At 32.0% G+C, this 19,842-nt stretch overlaps 1 protein-coding gene across 3 annotated transcripts in view; it reads left to right on the top strand.

Annotated features, from left to right (window-relative positions):
* Window positions 1-19,842, top strand: part of LOC127730791 (transcriptional protein SWT1-like) — a 36,913-nt gene that overhangs the window by 306 nt on the left and 16,765 nt on the right. Inside the window, exons 2-9 of one of the 3 annotated variants that reach the window (XM_052239369.1) lie at window positions 9,868-11,299; window positions 11,830-11,967; window positions 13,473-13,601; window positions 14,528-14,597; window positions 14,878-14,999; window positions 16,367-16,524; window positions 16,749-16,807; window positions 17,873-18,027. In XM_052239369.1, coding sequence (XP_052095329.1) covers window positions 9,880-11,299; window positions 11,830-11,967; window positions 13,473-13,601; window positions 14,528-14,597; window positions 14,878-14,999; window positions 16,367-16,524; window positions 16,749-16,807; window positions 17,873-18,027 — 2,251 coding nt within the window. In that variant the 5' untranslated portion in view covers window positions 9,868-9,879. Of the gene's footprint in view, window positions 1-9,867; window positions 11,300-11,829; window positions 11,968-11,993; window positions 12,019-13,472; window positions 13,602-14,527; window positions 14,598-14,877; window positions 15,000-16,366; window positions 16,525-16,748; window positions 16,808-17,872; window positions 18,028-19,842 lie in introns of those variants that run through there. The other 2 variants (XM_052239370.1, XM_052239371.1) reach the window with 2 other exon arrangements.

The following is a 19,842-nucleotide window of genomic DNA, read 5'->3' as shown; positions in this document are numbered from 1 at the left end:
TTCTGGACTTTCCAATTGACCATTGAAAGTCACGTGTAAAAATTAGAATAATTGTTGTAGGGAGAATAAAAAAGTTAGTATATCCGGCCCAATTTCTCTTTTTTTCGAGATATTCATTTGTTATTTGATCTCAAATTTTTTCTGTAATGTTCAAATACATTTGTACAAAATACAATAGGCCTGACCTATATATTGTTGCACATGTGCAAAATCCACCGTCCAAGACAAAGGTCATGAACTACAAGCATGTCTACTTATTTTATGGAATCTGTTCACAATACGAAACATAGACAGATTGACCATGTTTCTGAAGCTATTTATCAATTAAGTGTATTAGACTGTTTGCAAATAAGTAAAGAATATTTACATTCACAGTGGATAATATTTGCTCCAAGGTTGTGAATTTTTTCTTCCGTTTAGAGTTAGGGTAACGAACTTCCAATCATCGAGGATATATGTAGCCATGACAAATGAACATTCAGATTCTATACTCAACATGCCTCTAGATACATTAGAACAAGCTACATCCGTCTTAGAGCAGGTGCATGGATTTCTAAATGATGCAGCAGTTACATGTGCCTCAAACAAGCCTAGGTACAAAGCAAAACCGAAACTGAATGTATGGTCTCCAGATATAAAGTTAGCCCTAGATGAGATGCGTAAATATTATGCGCAATGGGTCAAGCAAGGAAAAATAAGGGACCCTGAAAATAATATATACCAACAAAGACTGAGAACTAAAAAGGAACTTAGGCGACAGGTGGGAATTGAAAATGCTAAAGTCAAAGATACTGAGAAACAACGCATAATAGAAACAAGAACAAAGGATGCAAAACTATTCCATCATCTAGTAAAAAGCAATAGAAAGACCAGGGGTAATGCTATCATGGATTTGCATGTAGGAGACATATGTATGTCTGGTGAGCAAAATGTTATTGAAGGCCTTGCATGTGAAATGACAATTCAAGTATTAATGGACATTACATAAATACAAAAGATATACAGAGTCTCATCTGACCTGATGTCTCAAATAGAATTCCAATCAGGAAGGCTACTGTTCCTCATACATTTGTACACAATGCACGATATCAACTGGTGATGAAAGACCAAGCAAAGAAAAAGGATGCCTGAGAGTGGGTGCAAGGATGGGAGGGGCAGCAATGAATAATTAAATAAATAATTGAAAATCTAGTCTATTTAATACAATTTTTAAAAAGTATAATTCTTCTTATTAAATCTTAAAGTCTCAGTTAATAAATATTCTGCGAATTAACTTTAAATAGTTTTAAAAGCATAACTTTTCTATTTACTCTCATAATACACAGTAAATAAATTAGTGTCAAATTAACTTCAAAGATATAAAGGTGTATTCTTAAAGGTCACAGACCATAAATTTTGTCTTTTTCTTTTTGTGAATTATCTAAAAAGTAAACGTGATTTAATCTGTAAATGTTATTACATTAAATATCAGTAGACCAAAATAATCTAGACTGTTCGAAGCAAAAAATCATAAAAATTCTAAACTTCGCATGTAAAAAGTCTTAAAAACTGTAAACTTTCCATGTAAAAGTAATCTTCCCATGTAAAAAGTCATAAAAACTTAAAAGTTCCTAATGTAAATAGTGTATATAATTTTGTTGTGTTATGATTGTTAGTTTATTTTTTCGTTTATTTTTTGGCGGTGGAACTGGTCGACATACGAATGTATGGTTACCCTATAAAGGGTGTAAAGATCCAGAGAAGAAGAACAGCATACACCATATTGCTATTATCTGCCGTTTCTGAACAGCGCAGGCGTTTTTATAAAATTTAATGTCAAGAAAATATGTGATTATTATATGACATCAGATGTTCATACGGTGTCTTGACGTAATAGTTTCCTAGCCTTGAGTACTAGACTCAGAGGTCGTTGGTTTGATCCCCGCCATATCAATTCATTTTAAGACTTTAAAATTGTCATTTGCTGCTTCTTTGCTGAGCAAGTATTTGAGTGGGATTACTCAGACCTTGTGACCTAGAATGTTAAAAATCCAGCTCAGTATGTGGGGTCTAGTACAAAGCATGATTCATATTTTCGCATTAACATGTCCTGAATATTTAATTTGCCCTTCATGGTTAAAAAGCCACCCTTCCATCCATCAAGTGTCAAAAATTCTCGGATCAAGTGCTGCACACTCCTGAATGGCCATAATGTCTTTATGACCAGATGACTTCATATTTGGGGAGCAGCTGGACAGTGATACATTGTGTATGTTGTACATATGTTACAGGCCCAAAAAGTTTGCAGAATTTTAGGGCTTTTGGAAATTTGATGTTCAATTTAAACAATACAAGATTTAATATTTATTTTCTATGAATTTATTTTGAAAAGTGGGGTGGTTTTTTTTTGCCGTTTAAAGTACTCATCAGACCTTTTGGTGTAATGACAAAACATATTCATATATATATTGATACACAGGCTGTGACTGTTAATAGAAATGTTGATAGTTACATTTTAAACAATTAAATATCTCACTTTGTTGGTTCTTCATGAACATACTTTCCTTTAATCGTTATCAATAAAAGAAGATGCAAGGAATATGTCAATGAGACATGCTGCAACCCAACACATTATCAAAAGAGATCTAGAGGTCAACATACAATCTTCAATAATAGACAATAGTCACTACAATATACAAATGTATTGAGCTCTGAATCGTTCCAAGGGGCCTTGGTGGCCAAGTGGTTTAAGAAGTTCAACTACTGTAACAGAGGTTGTGAGTTTGAATCCCCAACGTGGCCAGTGCATTTGACTTGACTATGAATGCCAGTTTTCCTGCTGAAAGTCGGTGGTTCTCTCCTGGCACTCCAGCTTTCTTGACCAATAAAAACCATGGATTATTCTAGCATTCCACAGGGTCCGGTATTCGGACCCATTCCCAATGGCAAAAACCCTACATTTTTCCCAATTTTGGGAGAAAATTCCCAAAGGATCTCAAAATTCATTTTCATCTTTATTATTCATGACAGCGATGTTCAGTCAGGGGTATTACTTGTACAAGTTATTTTTATTTACTTGAAGAAGTAAATATTAATATACTTATATAAGTAAATTTGTAAGATACTTATACAAGTGTATTTTATTTCCTTGTATAGGTAAATTATTTTATTGGCTTAGTTATATCCCTTAGACATTCAGATTTTTTTATACGCCCGTTTACGGGACGTATTATGGTATACCGTTGTCCGTCTGTCCGTCCGTCTGTCCGTCCGTCCGTCGTCAACATGTCGGACATTAACTCAAAAACACTTTAACCAATTTGCATAAAACTTTGGTGAATTGTTTATATCTATTGACCTAAGCTCCCTTTCGTTTTTTATAAATTTTAGATTTTACGTTTCCGAGTTATGGGGTTTTATTCATTAAAAAAAGGGGGATTTTCCAGTTTCCGGACAATAACTCAAGAATGCTTTCACCAACTTGCAAGAAATTTTGGTGAATTGTTTATATCTATTGACATGAGCTCCCTTTCGATTTTTATATATTTCAGATTTTATGTTTCCAAGTTACAGGGTTTTATTCATAAAAAAAGGGGGATTTTCCAGTTTTCTGACAAAAAATCAAAAATGCTTTCAGCAGTTCTTTTGAAACTTTGGTGAATTGTTTATATCTATTGATGTAAGCTCTGTTTAGAATTTTATAAGTTTTACTTATTACATTTCTGAGTTATGGGGTTTTATTCATTAAAAAAGGGGGGATTTTCCAGTTTTCAGACAATAACTCAAAAATGCTGTCAGCAATTCTCATGAAACTTTAGTGAATTGTTTATATCTATTGATGTAAGCTCCCTTTACATTTTCATAAATTTCTAATATGACATTGAGAATTAATTGAACTTTAATTGTTTATAGTCTGACAACAGATTTACTAAGTATTGCGCAACAGCACAGTGTATTGCACAACAACAAGAAATCTTTAATTGAATATAAATTCAATTCATATAACCAATTTCAAGTTCTTTGACTACATTTATTCAGAAACCTATAATATGTCAAATATTTAATACAATCCAAATTCAGACCTGTATCAAGCTTGAATATTGTGTCCATTTTAGCCCCAACTGTTCAGGGTTGGACCTCTGCGGGCGTATCCAGCTGCGCTCAGCGAAGCAGTTTATTTACTTATATGAGTAAAAAAGTCATACTATCTTCTTTTCTTGAATTTCTCAGGACTTCTTTGCTCTAATAGAATTTTTTATTGTCTGTCCTTTGCAGATGTCTTAACTAATCGTTTTTATACGACCGCAAAAATTAAAAAATTTTTGGTCGTATATTGGTATGACGTTGGCGTCGTCGTCGTCTGGCGTCGTCCGGCGTCGTCCGAAGACACATTGGTTTTCGCACTCTAACTTTAGTTTAAGTGAATGGATCTCTGTGAAATTTTACCATAAGGTTCAATACCACAAAAGGAAGGTTGGGATTGATTTTGGGGGTTATGGTACCAACAGTTAAGGAATTATGGGCCAAAAAGGGGCCAAAAATAAGCATTTTTGTAACTTCCAGACATAACTTGTGTGTTAGTGTATGGATCTCTCTGACATTGTACCACAAGTTTCCATATCACAAAGGGAATGCTGGGATTGGTTTTGGGGGTAATTGCCTCAAAATTTTAGGAATTAGGGGCCAAAAAAGGGGCAAAAAACAAGCATTTTTCTAGTTTCATGATAATAACTTGTGTGTAAGTGTATGGATCTTTCTGAAATTGAACTACAAGGTTCCATATCACAAAGGGAAAGCTGGAATTGAGTTTGGGGGTAATTGCCCAAAACATTTAGGAATAAGGGGCCAAAAAGGGGCCAAAAATAGCATTTTTTATAGTTTCCAGACAATTACTTGTGTTCAAGTGTATGGATCTCTCTGAAATTGTACTGCAAGGTACCATACCACAAAGGGAAGGCTGGGATTGATTTTGGGGGGTAATTCCCTCAAAATTTTAGGAATAAGGGGCCAAAAAGGGGAAAAAAACAAGCATTTTTCTAGTTTCAGGACAATAACTTGTGTTCAAGTGTATGGATCTCTCTGAAATTGTACTTCAAGGTACCATACCACAAAGGGAAGGCTGGGATTGAGTTTGGGGGTGATGAATCATAAGGGGTTTCAAAAAATTGGGGGGGGGGGGTTTCCTTTTTTTTCTTTTTTTCCTTTTTTTTTCTTTTAAAATTTTCCATTTTAAGTTGGTTATTTCTGATTTATATTTAAAAGCAAATAATAATGATATGGTAGGAGATACACACCAAACAGGATGTGTAAATTATTATATAATAAGTATTGTGCAATAGCAAGAAATTTTCAATTGCACAGTATTGCACAATAGCAAGAAATCTTTCATTGCACAGTATTGCGCAATAGCAAGAAATCTTCAATTGCACAGTATTGCGCAATAGCAAGAAATATCCAATAGCACAATATTGCCCAATAGCAAGAAATTGTCAATTGTACAGTATTGCGCAATAGCAAGAAATATTCAATTGCACAGTATTAATTGCTTATATCTTGACCAATTTCAATGGGGTTTTATTCTTGAATTCTTGGGGTTCTTTAATATGCTGAATCTAACCGTGTATTAAGTTTTTGGATTTTGGGCCCCGATTTTAAATTGGTCCACATTGAGGTCCAAAGGGTCCAAAATTAAACTTTGTTTGATTTCATCAAAAATTGAATTATTGGGGTTCTTTGATATGCCGAATCTAACCGTGTATTTAGATTCTTAATTTTTGGTTCTGTTTTCAAATTGGTCTACATTAAGGTCCAAAGGGTTCAAAATTAAACTTAGTTTGATTTTAACAAAAATTGAATTCTTAGGGTTCTTTGATATGCTGAATCTAAACATGTATTTAGATTTTTGATTATGGGCCCAGTTTTCAAGTTGGTCCAAATCGGGGTCCAAAATTAAACTTTGTTTGATTCAACAAAAATTGAATATATGGGGTTCTTTGATATGCTGAATCTAACCATGTATTTAGATTTTTGATTTTTGGGCCCCGTTATCAACTTTGTCCACATTGAGGTCAAAAGGGTCCTAAATTAAACTTTGTTTGATTTCATCAAAAATTGAATTCTTGGGGTTCTTTGATATGCCGAATCTAACCGTGTAGTTAGATTCTTAATTTTTGGTTCTGTTTTCAAATTGGTCTACATTAAGGTCCAAAGGGTTCAAAATTAAACTTAGTTTGATTTTAACAAAAATTGAATTCTTAGGGTTCTTTGATATGCTGAATCTAAACATGTATTTAGATTTTTTATTATGGGCTCAGTTTTCAAGTTGGTCCAAATTGGGGTCCAAAATTAAACTTTGTTTGATTTCAACAAAAATTGAATATATGGGGTTCTTTGATATGCTGAATCTAACCATGTATTTAGATTTTTGATTTTTGGGCCCCGTTATCAACTTTGTCCACATTGAGGTCAAAAGGGTCCTAAATTAAACTTTGTTTGATTTCATCAAAAATTGAATTCTTGGGGTTCTTTGATATGCTTAATCTAACCATGTATTTAGATTTTGGATATTGGACCATAATAGGTGAATGTCCAATTTAATAAAAAATTTTAAGTTCTTAGACCACATTCATTCTGTGTCAGTAACCTATTCTGTGTCAAATATTTAATCACAATCCAAATTCAGAGCTGTATCAAGCTTGAATGTTGTGTCCATACTTGCCCCAACTGTTCAGGGTTAGACCTCTGCGGTCGTATCAAGCTGCGCCCTGCGGAGCATTTTATTAGAATATAGCAAAGTGCTCTCGACCAATGAAATTGTAATAATAATACTTTATTTCCGTAAGGAAATACAGCTTATTGGATTTACACAATATAAATATCCAATAAATAATATACAGCATAATATAACATTTATACACAAATTATACAAATCAATGAAAGAATTAAGAGGAAGTATGACATATAAACTAAAAATAAGCAATTGAATAATTAACCATTACGTGCTTTTTCTGCAGAAAATAAATATTTTCCCAGGTTGTTTAGCTCTTTGACATTTCTTACAGATAACAGTTGCACTAATTTAAAAGTAGATGGTCTCTCATAGTAATAACTCTTTATATATTTCCATCTGATGTCGTTATATTTATCTCATTCTAAAATAAAATGGTACTCATCTTCAATCGCATTTTTATTACACATACTACACAAACGTTCATTTCTGGCTATACTATAGTATCTGCCTGTTTCTATACATAGTGCATGAGCATTTATTCTATATCTAGTAATATAAGATCTATACAAACTGTTTAATGGACGACTAAGGTAAAATTGCATAGTGTGGCCATCGTGTGAATACTGATACAAAGTACATTTCGGCGAATTTTCAAAATGTGATACACCTTCAGATATATAATTATCTATAACTCTTTGTTTAAATTCACTCACTGTAGGATTTGGTGTTTCTTAATTGTGAAGAATGAATGAAATCATGTTCTTAGTAAGGGATTATCCTATTGTTTAGGCCTACTTACAGTTCAAAACAAAGAGTTTCTATAAATGAGTTACAAATGCCCCGAAGCAAATTTATCAGCTTGAAAGAATTTGTGATTAAAACTGACTAAAAGTTAAATTTCGAAACGAAACAAAAAAATCAAAATAAGATAAAGTTTTCTGGTGTAGTAACATTGGTACTGTTAACGTTATAATGAGAATATTGAAAACTTCAAATTACTAAAAAAAAATAAACAATATCAAAGCAATTCTAAAAAAAAAAAAAAGGTTTTTAAATTGAATAAAACCTAAATCTTTAGCTTATACTCTATCAAAACTTACTGGATCCGCAGTTGGTGAGAATAGTAATTTCCAATATTCTGATAAAATTCTAAAAAAAGGAATTAAGTTTAACTTTTGAATATATTTTAAACTTTAAAAGGTGTTGTATTTGAACATTTCCCTGACATAATGAAGTAGTATTTGGTGTAAAGGACTGGACTAAAATATTGGCTGTAAAATAAAATTTAGTTGTAACTCAAATTTTGAATTTATTGATTTGAACTGGAAATAAACAAAAAGATAATTCCTCACTAAAATACTACATGATTTATATCAGGAAACATTTGTTACCATTTCATTGTACTGTTGTGTCATCTAATGTCTAAAACACAATCTATTATATTTTCCAAAATTATAAGAAAGTCCTTACATCACTAAAACTAATCCATAAATGAAATGCTAAAAAGAAAGTCATGCATTAATTACAAACATTGCACTGACAATGAAACTAATTCTTAAATACAACCAATCAAGAGATCATTTGAGCCCTGAGCACTTTACAATATTCTAAGTTTGTAAGAGAATGATAATCCCTTTCTTCATGATAAGTACTCGCTAACGCTCGTACTTAATCATGAAGTAAGGGATTATCATTCTCTTACATATACAAGTGTAATTTCATGGACAATGAAAATCTAATTTGTATGTTATCTTCAGAACACTGCTCATTTACAAGCCCCCAAGGGGCAATTTTTGAAGGCCTTGAGCAAATTTACTTATGATCTTTGCCCAATTAGTTTCTTTGTTGAATTAATGAGATGAAACATTGAACTCTAATAAAAAATTATGAGCTAACCAGAGAAAAATGTTAAAGGCATGTTTTTACATCTCAAAACTTGAGAATATTAGGGATTGTAAAATAAAATTACTTATACAAGTAAATTTTTGAGAAAATTAAGGGGAGATTATTCAACCTTAAAGAAAAAATGGACATAACAAAATTTGCTTATATAAGTATATTATTATTTACTTCTTCAAGTAAATAAAGATAACTTGCACAAGTAGTACCCCTGACTGATGTTCATTTTGTTCAACCGCTAGCTTTATGCTGAAAATCTTTAACAAGTAATGTGTTAATCCGAGTAAAAACATATCTGACTAATAAAACAACATCGACAAACAATGGCTGTCATAAACCAAAAATGTAGACAATTACAATACCGGATCAGATTCCGGGAGCGGATAAGGGTAATTCCAAGTTTGCCGATCAAAAACAATTAAAAAAAAAAAAATTCCAGGCAGGTGACAAAATACAGCTATGAAATATAAAAACTAGAATTGAAAAACAAAAGATATATGAAAAAGAAAAAAGAAATAGATAACATTTTAAACAGAAACTCAAAATGTTTAGTTCACAAATTTTCATGTCAAAATCAAATAAAATTTTGAAGGGCCAGTAAAAATCTGGAAAAGCAAGTGAATTTAAAAAAGTGTTAGCCTGCTTGGCCAGTTAAAATACATCTTATTTCTATCACCGACTGCTTGGCCAGTTAAAATACATCTTATTTCTATCACCAAATTATTTATTATATTAACCATGTTAATTGTTACTGTCTTTGAAGATAAATAAAGGCGGTAAATTTTTATCACATGTGTGCTTTAAGAACAACTATATTTTGATACTAAAATAAACGAGTGCCTTGTTGTTAAGTTTAAAAACAAAAAGGACAAAAAATAGAATTATAAATAGCAATCACGTAGTTTTTTACCTTATTTTCACCAAAAAAGATAATTTTTAGTGAACTAAACAAACTAAAACTCACATCTGGTATATTTGTTGTTTTCCCAATTTCATTGAAAATCACGTAAAAAAATTCCCAAAACTGGCCAGGGTCCTTTTTCCAAAAATACCCAGAAAAAACCCTGAAAACTGACCTCCATGAAATAGCAAAAAGTGCTGAAAGTTGTGCTAAACACCAACAAATCAATCAATCAATCTGAATGTTCCCAAGTCATTAAGTTGTGAATAACTGATGTTTACATGTATATTAAATTAAATGGTCTGTAAATGAATATGCTCTTTTTACACTGTTAATTTTTTCTCTTTTTTATTTTCAGTAAATTTGGATCATGGCCTTACCAAGATGTTGTGTTAATACAACCTTTAAGAGGTTGGCATGGTCACAGAGGAGAAACTTAGTTGTAAATAAAACAAAGTTCATTTCCTGTTCAATAAACAATAAGAACTCTAATGGGTGCAGATGTGAAGGACTTCAGGTAGCATCACTTATGAAGCAAGAAGGTCAAGAACTTAAAGAAATGCCTATTTTAGTCAGAGTTAAGATGGACAGCATATTACCTCAGCAATCCTTTACACACAGTTCTAAAAATGGTGTAACATTAGAACTTTCAGACCAAGATAAAACAATTATAGCACAACTTGAAGACTGTAAAACTGTTAATGAGATTGTTAAGAAAGTAGAAATTCCATCCGTAGGATTTACAAGCATTTCAGCATTGTTGATTCTCCAGAAAATATTGCTCTTGAAAGAGACACAAAAGAATATCACTCGCTTTGAATCACATTTTCAAGATGATTTCATGAATGAATTATACAAAACAATTAACATAAGTATCTCTTCATATAGTAATACAATATTAATTTCACTTGTGAATGGATATTGTAAATCAAAATCCTTTCAATTCAAATGTACAGAAAGCATTAGTGAAGAAATTGAACAACGACTTTGGGACAGTAACTTTTCAGTATCAGAGTTATGTACCTTGAGTCATATTCTTGTTGGCCATGACAATCAGTTACATCGTCTCCTACAATTAATTTGGGTTCACATGTGTCATAGGGATGAAGAAATTGATGAAAAAAATTTATCACCTGTATTCCTGTCAGTTCCAAATATTCCTTTATGTGCCAAGAAAAATGTGTTTGAAATTCTGTGGAAGAAGTTCAACAGAGTTTGGTGGGAAATTCCAGGAACAGATCTTTCATTAATTGTGTCAGCATTGAAGTTACATAATGTAAAGAGCTGGACCTTTTATGATCTAATCAGCAAATGGTTACTTGTTAATATAAATGACATGACAGCAGTTGACCTCATCAAAGTTACTGAGGGATATTTAACTTTAATGACACATTGTGATGTTTTTGTGCGGGCCCTTGAATTATATGTAAAAACACACAGCTCAAACATTAACATAGATTTACTTGCTACTATCATGAAATATCAACACGTGATGAATTACTGCTCCCCCAAAATTCTTGACTGTGTAGCAAACAATTTTGAAAAATATGGACATTCTTGTGACCCAGCTCAGTTGTACCATATCCTTGTGCCATTTGGACATTTTAACTACAAACCAGAGCAATTAGATGATATGTTCCTTGTCGCTGAAGAAATCATACAGAGAGATTTTGACAAGTTTGAACCTGTACATATCACTGAACTACTGGCTAGTTTTGTTTACCTTGATCGATTGCCTTTGAACTTTGCCTCACAAGTTCTGTCTCTTTCATTTTGGAGGAAATGCAAAGGTACAATGTACAAACAAATATTTTCATGTAGAGCACTGAGTGCTCTTTAGAAAATAAAAATGGTTCTTTACTTTTCAGAACTGTACATGACTTCTGAACTTTAATTTGTTTAATTTTGTATTTGCACTTGTGCATAATTACATTTTACATATAATATGAGTTATCTTTTGACTGACAATTTAGTAATTATAATTGCCTTTGAACTTTAAAATTTTATGAAAATGTCAGTTTTCACAACCTTTATCAGTCTGCCTTACAAATACATGTATACAGCTGATCCTTTGTCTGTCTGTCCCTTATCAGGTTAAAGTTACTGGTCATGGTCGTTTTCCATAAAGTTGTTCATGTTGTGATCACATCAACTTTAACTTCGTACACATTTTCTTTATGATTTGAACTTTGTTGATTATTTGTCAAATTAAGGTTTTGACCCTGATTTCACAGTACTCTGAACCTAGAAATATAGTGTGAGAAGGCCATGATGTCATATGGACACACATTCTTGTTTTTAATGTGATTTCATGTTACAGAGACCTGTACACAATCAAGTCTTGAAAGGATTTCAGTATGGATGTCAACCATCAAATATGCTGTAAAAGATACTGGTGCTTTACAGAGAAGACTACAAACTGTCAGACATGCTTTCTATGAAATGAGAAATATATCAAGTAAGTGGAAGTCAAGGGATCATGCTTTCTATGAAATGAGAAATATATCAAGTAAGTGCAAGTGAATGGATCATTCTTTTGTACACCTGAACATTGTTTTGATTGTTTTACATGTACATAATTTCGTTCATTAGTTTAAAAGAAAGATATTTATATAAATCAGTTTCTTTTTTACTTTAATTTCATCATTAAGTGTACATGTACATTTACAAAAATGTATAGTCAGATATTTGAAAAATTCCCCATATGATTAATGTATTGTAAAAGAAACAAGATTTGTAAAAGAAATTTTAAGACTTTTTCCGGTCATTCTTTGCTAAACCTAAATTTAAAAGTAGTATTGTAACTATCTTTCTAAAAAAATATTAAAAACTTCCATCATTTATGAAGAAATTACAACAGTTCATGAAGTTATAAGAGGATTTGCTCTTGATGCTTACATTATTGATCTCTATTATAATATATATATATGCTAAATTCAACAGCTACACAAAATTTCAAGAATGGTATGAAATAAAAAAAAAATGGTTTCCCATCCTCATGACCCTCTCATATTCTCACATAGTTATATGAAATTTTGGAATACACAGTCTTAAACTTCAATATACTCTAAAGTTTGAAATCAATTATTGCTGGTGCTTTTCAGAAACTGAGTAACAGTAATGAGAGAAAAATCCCAAAATTATTCATTTATTCATCAGATGTTTATTGGTGAAGATTTGAACTTGTGTTATCTTTTTAAATTTTAGTTCATTTGTATGTTTTGGAGTTTAGTGTGACGTCCATTTTCATTGAACTAGTACACATTTTTTTATAGGTGAAGCCCCCCTCCTGGTGCGGGATTTTCTTGCTGTATTGAAGACCCATTGGTGGCCTTCAGTTGTTTTCTGCTCTTTGGTCGGATTGTTGTCTCTTTGACAAATTCCCCATTTCCATTATCAATTTTATTGATATGCCAAAATATTGTTCAAAAATACTTGTAGGTGTTGAGTTTTATTTCCTGATTACTGTCATTCTTCAATACTATAACAGTAAGAAGATGTGGTATGATTTCCAATGAGGCAACTCTCCACCAGAGACCAAATGATGTAGATGTTAAAATTTTATAACTAGTATACATAGTCTTGTAAGAATTTTTCAAGATATACCTGTTTATTTTGGAATTATTGAGGGATTATTTATATCTTCAAGTCATTGATTCCTGAAAGTGACAAACCTATAAACCCACTTGAAGCACATCAGGCACCTGCTTGATTATCAATACATGTACCAGAAAAAGGTTTATATAATCAAGGCATTTTAATGAATGATTTAATGGAAGACCAATTATATAATTACTGTAACTGAATATTTTATCTAAGGTTCTTTAAAGGTTAACAAAGAAATTGTTTCTACTGAACTATTGACCAGTGGACTTTATCTAAAAGGACAATTGATATTTATTTAATCCAATTGAAAAACAACTTTCAAATTCTCAACTTTTCTGTCGGTTTTTTTATTTGTAGGAAAAAATATTGAGATTTCAAAGAACCATGAAAGATATTTCATGCTAAACATTTTAGCTGAGCTTGAGCGAAGGTCTTGTGTAGTGGATTTGAAATATGCATTTTGGAACGATACTTTCTTCAACTTTGGTAAGATATCCAACATCTGAAATAGTTCTACTTAATTAGGTAAAGTAATCTTTTTATTCACTGTTATCACAAATCACAGAATTTAAGGATGTTAATATAAAAAATAACCTAAATAGCTCAAGAAAATATAAATTCTTCGCACTGGACGTTAAGCAACCAACAATCAATCAATCAATTATAAATTCTTCATTCTCTTCCAATTCGTACCTGAGGACATATAGTAATCATGGTTATAGTCTTTTTTTTATCCATCCATCTATACTCACTACAATTCTCAAACCCTTGACTGGTTAGCTGTATTACATTTTAGGATTGTTTTCCATCATTTGAAGTTGACCTACACTACATTTCTAATTTTCAATAACTGCACGAGTTATAGGACTTGAACTACTATTAGCCTAGATAGAAACTCCTTTCTGACATCAGACCATGTGGGAAGTTTTCATAATTAGGGAAACTGTTTGTCATCTCTATAAGACTATTTTGACAGTTTTGCTTGATTTATTGAACTTACACCTATTTTGGCCAATTGTTTTGACATTTGAGATCTTCTGTATTCCTCTTACCCCTTGAAATTGTCTGACAATTTGATTACCACTCTGACAGTAACTTCAAATAAAACAAGTATTTTGCCAAAATTTTTAACTGTGATTCTTAAATACTCAACAGAATGAATTTTCATGTAAATGGCAGCAGTTAGACGGATAAGTTAAAAAGCTTCTCTCTGGGAGGGTAAAGAAATGAGATTATCTGTAGTCTACTCCTGAAGCTATTACATGTATTATTATCAGTGGGGACATCAGGGAATAAAGCTACTTTATTTTGTAATACGATTTATCTTTATCTACTGATTTCACAATCAAGGCATTTTTAATTTTACAAGAATAGTGTATATCTGTTTATTTAGAATTGACTTTGTTTTTCAGGTGCCCTTATATTTATTGACCAGGATAACAAGGTTGTCACTTTACATGATCTGATACATTATAATCACAGGTAAAAGTAGAACTATTGATATATGTTTACTTTTTGTTATAACCTACCAGATAATACCATCAAAATGATTGAATTGTTGTCCATTTTCATCTGTCAGGAAGAAAGAAGATGCAGGTTATATGCACAGCAACTAAACAACACAATTTTACTAATTTTTAGTCAATATGAAAAAAAATCTGGAAAGCATGGATGTATTAAAAATGTTTGGAATAAATATATGTAAAAAAATAAAGAAAATAATAAATTTAGATACAGTCAACTGAATTTATATGTATTTCAGGAAATGGTTCAGTGAGATAAATGAGAAAGTCAATACCAATAATATTGAGGACAGTACCAACAAGATGCTTGAAAAAGAGAAAGAATCATCTCATTCTCCTGTTGTGGCAAATTTATCTGCTGGTAATGTTAACACAAGATATTTTTCTATTAAAATGTCTATTTATTATGATTTTATGTCTACTAGACTTGTCACGAAATATAAGTTCCTTCATAATAAAAGTTCCAAATGGAAAAAATATTCTGTAATATTATTTCCACTGGAACAAATGTTACAGTATTTGTTCCTAACAGAATAAAGGGTATAGAATATTTGTTCCAACAGGAACAGATATAATTGGATTGTTTATAACAAAGTTTCCAGGGGAAATTCTGTTAGGCAGAACAAATATACGTTGACAGACGGTGTTACAACTTTCTCAGTTTTACACACAGAACAAATATATGTTGACAGACGGTGTTACAACTTTCTCAGTTTTTACACACAGGGGTTGTTCTGTTCTTCACCAAGGTCCCAAAATAGATTTTATAATATAACTTGCGACAGATTTTATAATATATCTTGCGACAGATTTTCATGTCTTCAGACATTACTTGCACAGATATAAGATTATCATCATACAGTATTTGAAACATTTGCAACATGGATCAAAAACTGACATGCATACAAAAGTAACAATAAGCAACGGAAATCTAAATTTTTTATTAATCTCTCCTATTTCTTTAAACAATTTAGATGTCGTTAACAGTCCTTAATGGCTCAATAAACACATTGTCAGATTATTGCTCAAAGTGTAGACAGGTCAGATGTCTCTTAAACTCTAGGCACATTAAACATGTTCAACATAATAACTGTTACAATTCACAAGAAGTGATAGTTTATAATGTTTTCTTTCAAAAATGAAATTAATAGTGTTGCAGTTTCTTCAGGTTAAAAGGTAGCACTTTTGGTGTCAATACCATTAAAGTTTGGGAAAGCTTTTCAAATTATCCTGATGATGAGTGGGAAAGGTTAAATAAAATACTGATTTATTTGTAATTGATCAAATATACATGAACTGTCTTCAAATTATGAAACAATAAACCATTATGCATGTCTGAAAAAAAAAGGATTCCATGGTGCTTATGTTGAGGACTGGCAACTGCCCATTTTTCTGGAGACAACTTTTTGTTGTCATCTCAGGTCTTGACACTGTTGCTATATAATTTGAATACCAATACAACATACTGGTACTCTAAACCAAATGTGAATTAGTATTAATACTTCTTGATCACTTATAAGATGTTGGATTTCCTGTAAAAATAATTATATGCCAACCATAATGTTATGGACATGATGGAAAGGAGAGGCTTTTTTTTTTTTTATTTTTTTCTCATTTTCTCAGTTATTTTAATAGAGATACACTTCTTGTAGCATTGACTTTAAACAATACTTGTGTTGATTGTTTCAGAAGAATTTTATTTCTGAAAAATAACATGTATTTTTTCAGATAAGAAAACAGAAAAATGGATAAGTACATATGGTGACATGAGTAATGAAAAAGAGACTGTCAGTGATGATAAATATGCCAACTTTTTGCCAAATATGGAGGGACAGTATGCTCTCTGTTATCCAAGATTCAAGGAAAGAAAAGATGTGACATTGGAGGTATATCTTACAGAAAACATTGCCAAATATCTAAACTCTGCTCGTTGATGTTATATCTATTGCAAAATCAGACACCACAAATGTGTACTATGTCATTTTGATATAGCTAGAATGTTTAACATTATTTGATGTTTTTTTTTTACAAATTCCAACTTGTTTCCCATGATCCACATTAACAATACATATATAAGATTAAACCCCTGTAAAAATCTTTGTACTTGCAGAGTTTACAAGCAAAATTTGGTGTTTTTCCTGGACTGTCTGAAGTACGCATTATTCCAAAGTAAGTTTGTAAATTATATTTCCTATATTTGTATTCATAATCTGTGGCAAATGACATCCCACTTCTTAATATAATGCCATTTTAGCTATTGTCATCCCTTATGTTGTAGCTTTCCTTTGTAAACAAAAACCATTAATACATGTAATATGCACCAAATTTATGTCACCAAACATAGCCAGAAAAAGAAAACATAATTAGGACCCCGCCGAATGGCGGGTTGCCCTATAGTGATCAGTCTATCCGTTCATCTGTCCGTCCGTAACAAATTGTATCTGCTCTATATCTTGAGAACCGTTATGATTCCAAAGTTTATACTTGACATGTATATTAACCAACACCAGAGGGTGTGTCATAATGTATGTACAACTTCCTAGGTCAAAGGTCAAGGTCAAAAACTTTGGTTTCGGTTGACAACCCCATGTCCTATGGTAAAGATCGTGTCCGCTCTATATCTTGAGAACCGTTATGATTTCAAAGTTTATACTTAACATGTATATTAACCAATACTAGAGGGTGTGTCTTAATGTATGTACAACTTCCTAGGTCAAAAACTTTGGTTTTCAGTTGACAACCCCATGTCCTATGGTAAAGATCGTGTCCGCTCTATATCTTAGAGAACCCTTATGATTTCAAAGTTTATACTTGACATGTATATTAACCGACACCAGAGGGTGTGTCATAATGTATGTACAACTTCCTAGGTCAAAAGTCAAGGTCAAAAACTTATGTTTCAGATGACAACCCCATGTCCTATGGTAAAGATACAAATTTTTTACCACACGTTATTCACAGCAGGGCCCACAGAGATGGCTCCCATTTCAATTATGTCTAGTTGTTATAAGAAAAAAGGAAAGCACTGTAAAGGGTTAATTGCTGTCAAACTTTAAAAAAATGATACTTTTGTAAAAAAATAACTTTTGTTATTATATATACTTCACTGATGATTATTTCTCTTAGGATAGACAGTTTAACATTTTTCCAGATATCACATAATGTTGCAGTAATGTATAATTACACATGTCTTAAACAATCAATGTGTAATATCAGCTTGTTTTTGTCTTCAAGTTTGATTTTTGTGAGATATTCAATCAAAGATAGTGGTGTACAGTGTCTGGAAAAATATTCAAAAGGTTTGATGATGAGAGTTGCTGAAGAAAGGATGAAGAAAGGTTCTGGAGAAGACCAGGATTATGACCTTATATTGAAGCAAACAACCAGTGGCAAGTAACATTTCAAAATTGAACTTCCTGAACGTACCTTTGAAATGGGTAGTTAGATCAATTAAGTTGTGTCCTTCTTAAGCTGATAAGTAATTGCCTTTCATTGAACTACAAATTCTTTTAAAAATTTCCTTAAGGAACAAGAATGAAAACTTCTTATTTAATTAGCTAACTTTTATGACTGAGATATTGCCATCACTAGATAAAAAGTGTTTTTTTGATCTATTGTCATCTCTTGAATTCATTAGAAATTCATATTTTTATCATCTCCTCTAAAACTACTTGGAAGAAGACAACCAAACTCTTATTTTCTAACCAGATCATAAAATGGCTAACCAGGATGATTCTTGAGTATAACATGGTCAATTTCAGATTGCAGCATACATTAAGATGTCCATGATCTTCAGGATTATCGCTTCAACAATCCATATTTTACAAATCAATAATTGAAATAATTTAGCTTCTGCATTGATTTGATTGAAAGAACTGAATCATCTCCCCTGGTTTACTTGGTTTAGGCAGTTATAAACTAATATTTTTAAAATTGTAAGTGATATATTTTTTATACGACCGCAAAAAAGTTTTTGTGGTCGTATATTGGTATGACGTTGGCGTCGTCGTCGTCGTCGTCCGGTGTCGTCGTCGTCGTCGCCGGTGTCGTCGTCGTCGTCGTCCGGCGTCGTCCGAGGACACATTGGTTTTCGCACTCTAACTTTAGTTTAAGTGACTGGATCCTTATGAAATTTTACCACAAGGTTCAATACCACAAAAGGAAGGTTGGGATTGATTTTGGGGGTTATGGTAATAACAGTAAAGGAATTAGGGGCCAAAAAGGGGCCAAAAATAAGCATTTTTGTAACTTCCAGACATAACTTGTGTGTTAGTGTATGGATCTCTCTGACATTGTACCACAAGGTTCCATATCACTAAAGGAATGCTGGGATTGATTTTGGGGGTAATTGCCTCCAAATTTTAGGAATTAGGGGCCAAAAAAGGGGCAAAAAACAAGCATTTTTCTAGTTTCATGACAATAACTTGTGTGTAAGTGTATGGATCTTTCTGAAATTGTACTACAAGGTTCCATATCACAAAGGGAAAGCTGGGTTTGAGTTTGGGGGTAATTGCCCTAAACATTTAGGAATTTGGGGCCAAAAAGGGTTCAAAAAACACATTTTTTTCTAGTTTCCAGACAATAACTTGTGTTCAAGTGTATGGATCTCTCTGAAATTGTACTGCAAGGTACCATACCACAAAGGGAAGGCTGGGATTGAGTTTGGGGGTGATGAATCATAATGGGGGTTCAAAAAATTTTGGGGGGGGATTTATGTTTTTTTTCCTTTTTTTTCTTTTTTTCCTTTTTTGTTTCTTTTAAAATTTTCCATTTTAAGTTGGTTATTTCTGATTTATATTTAAAATCAAATAATAATGATATGGTAGGAGATACACACCAAACAGGATGTGTAAATTATTATATAATAAGTATTGTGCAATAGCAAGAAATTTTCAATTGCACAGTATTGCACAATAGCAAGAAATCTTCAATTGCACAGTATTGCGCAATAGCAAGAAATCTTCAATTGCACAGTATTGCGCAATAGCAAGAAATATCCAATAGCACAATATTGCGCAATAGCAAGAAATTGTCAATTGTACAGTATTGCGCAATAGCAAGAAATATTTAATAGCACAGGATTGTGCAAAAGAAGATACTTCCTATAAATTGCTTATTTCTTGACCAATTTCAATGGGGTTTTATTCTTGATTTCATGGGGTTCTTTAATATGCTGAATCTAACCGTGTATTTAGTTTTTGGAT

Source organism: Mytilus californianus, unplaced genomic scaffold (genome assembly GCF_021869535.1).
Source record: "Mytilus californianus isolate M0D057914Y unplaced genomic scaffold, xbMytCali1.0.p SCAF_2, whole genome shotgun sequence".
NCBI lineage: Eukaryota > Metazoa > Mollusca > Bivalvia > Mytilida > Mytilidae > Mytilus > Mytilus californianus.
Note: the sequence above shows the minus strand (reverse complement) of the source record. Positions and strands in the feature narration are given on the sequence as shown.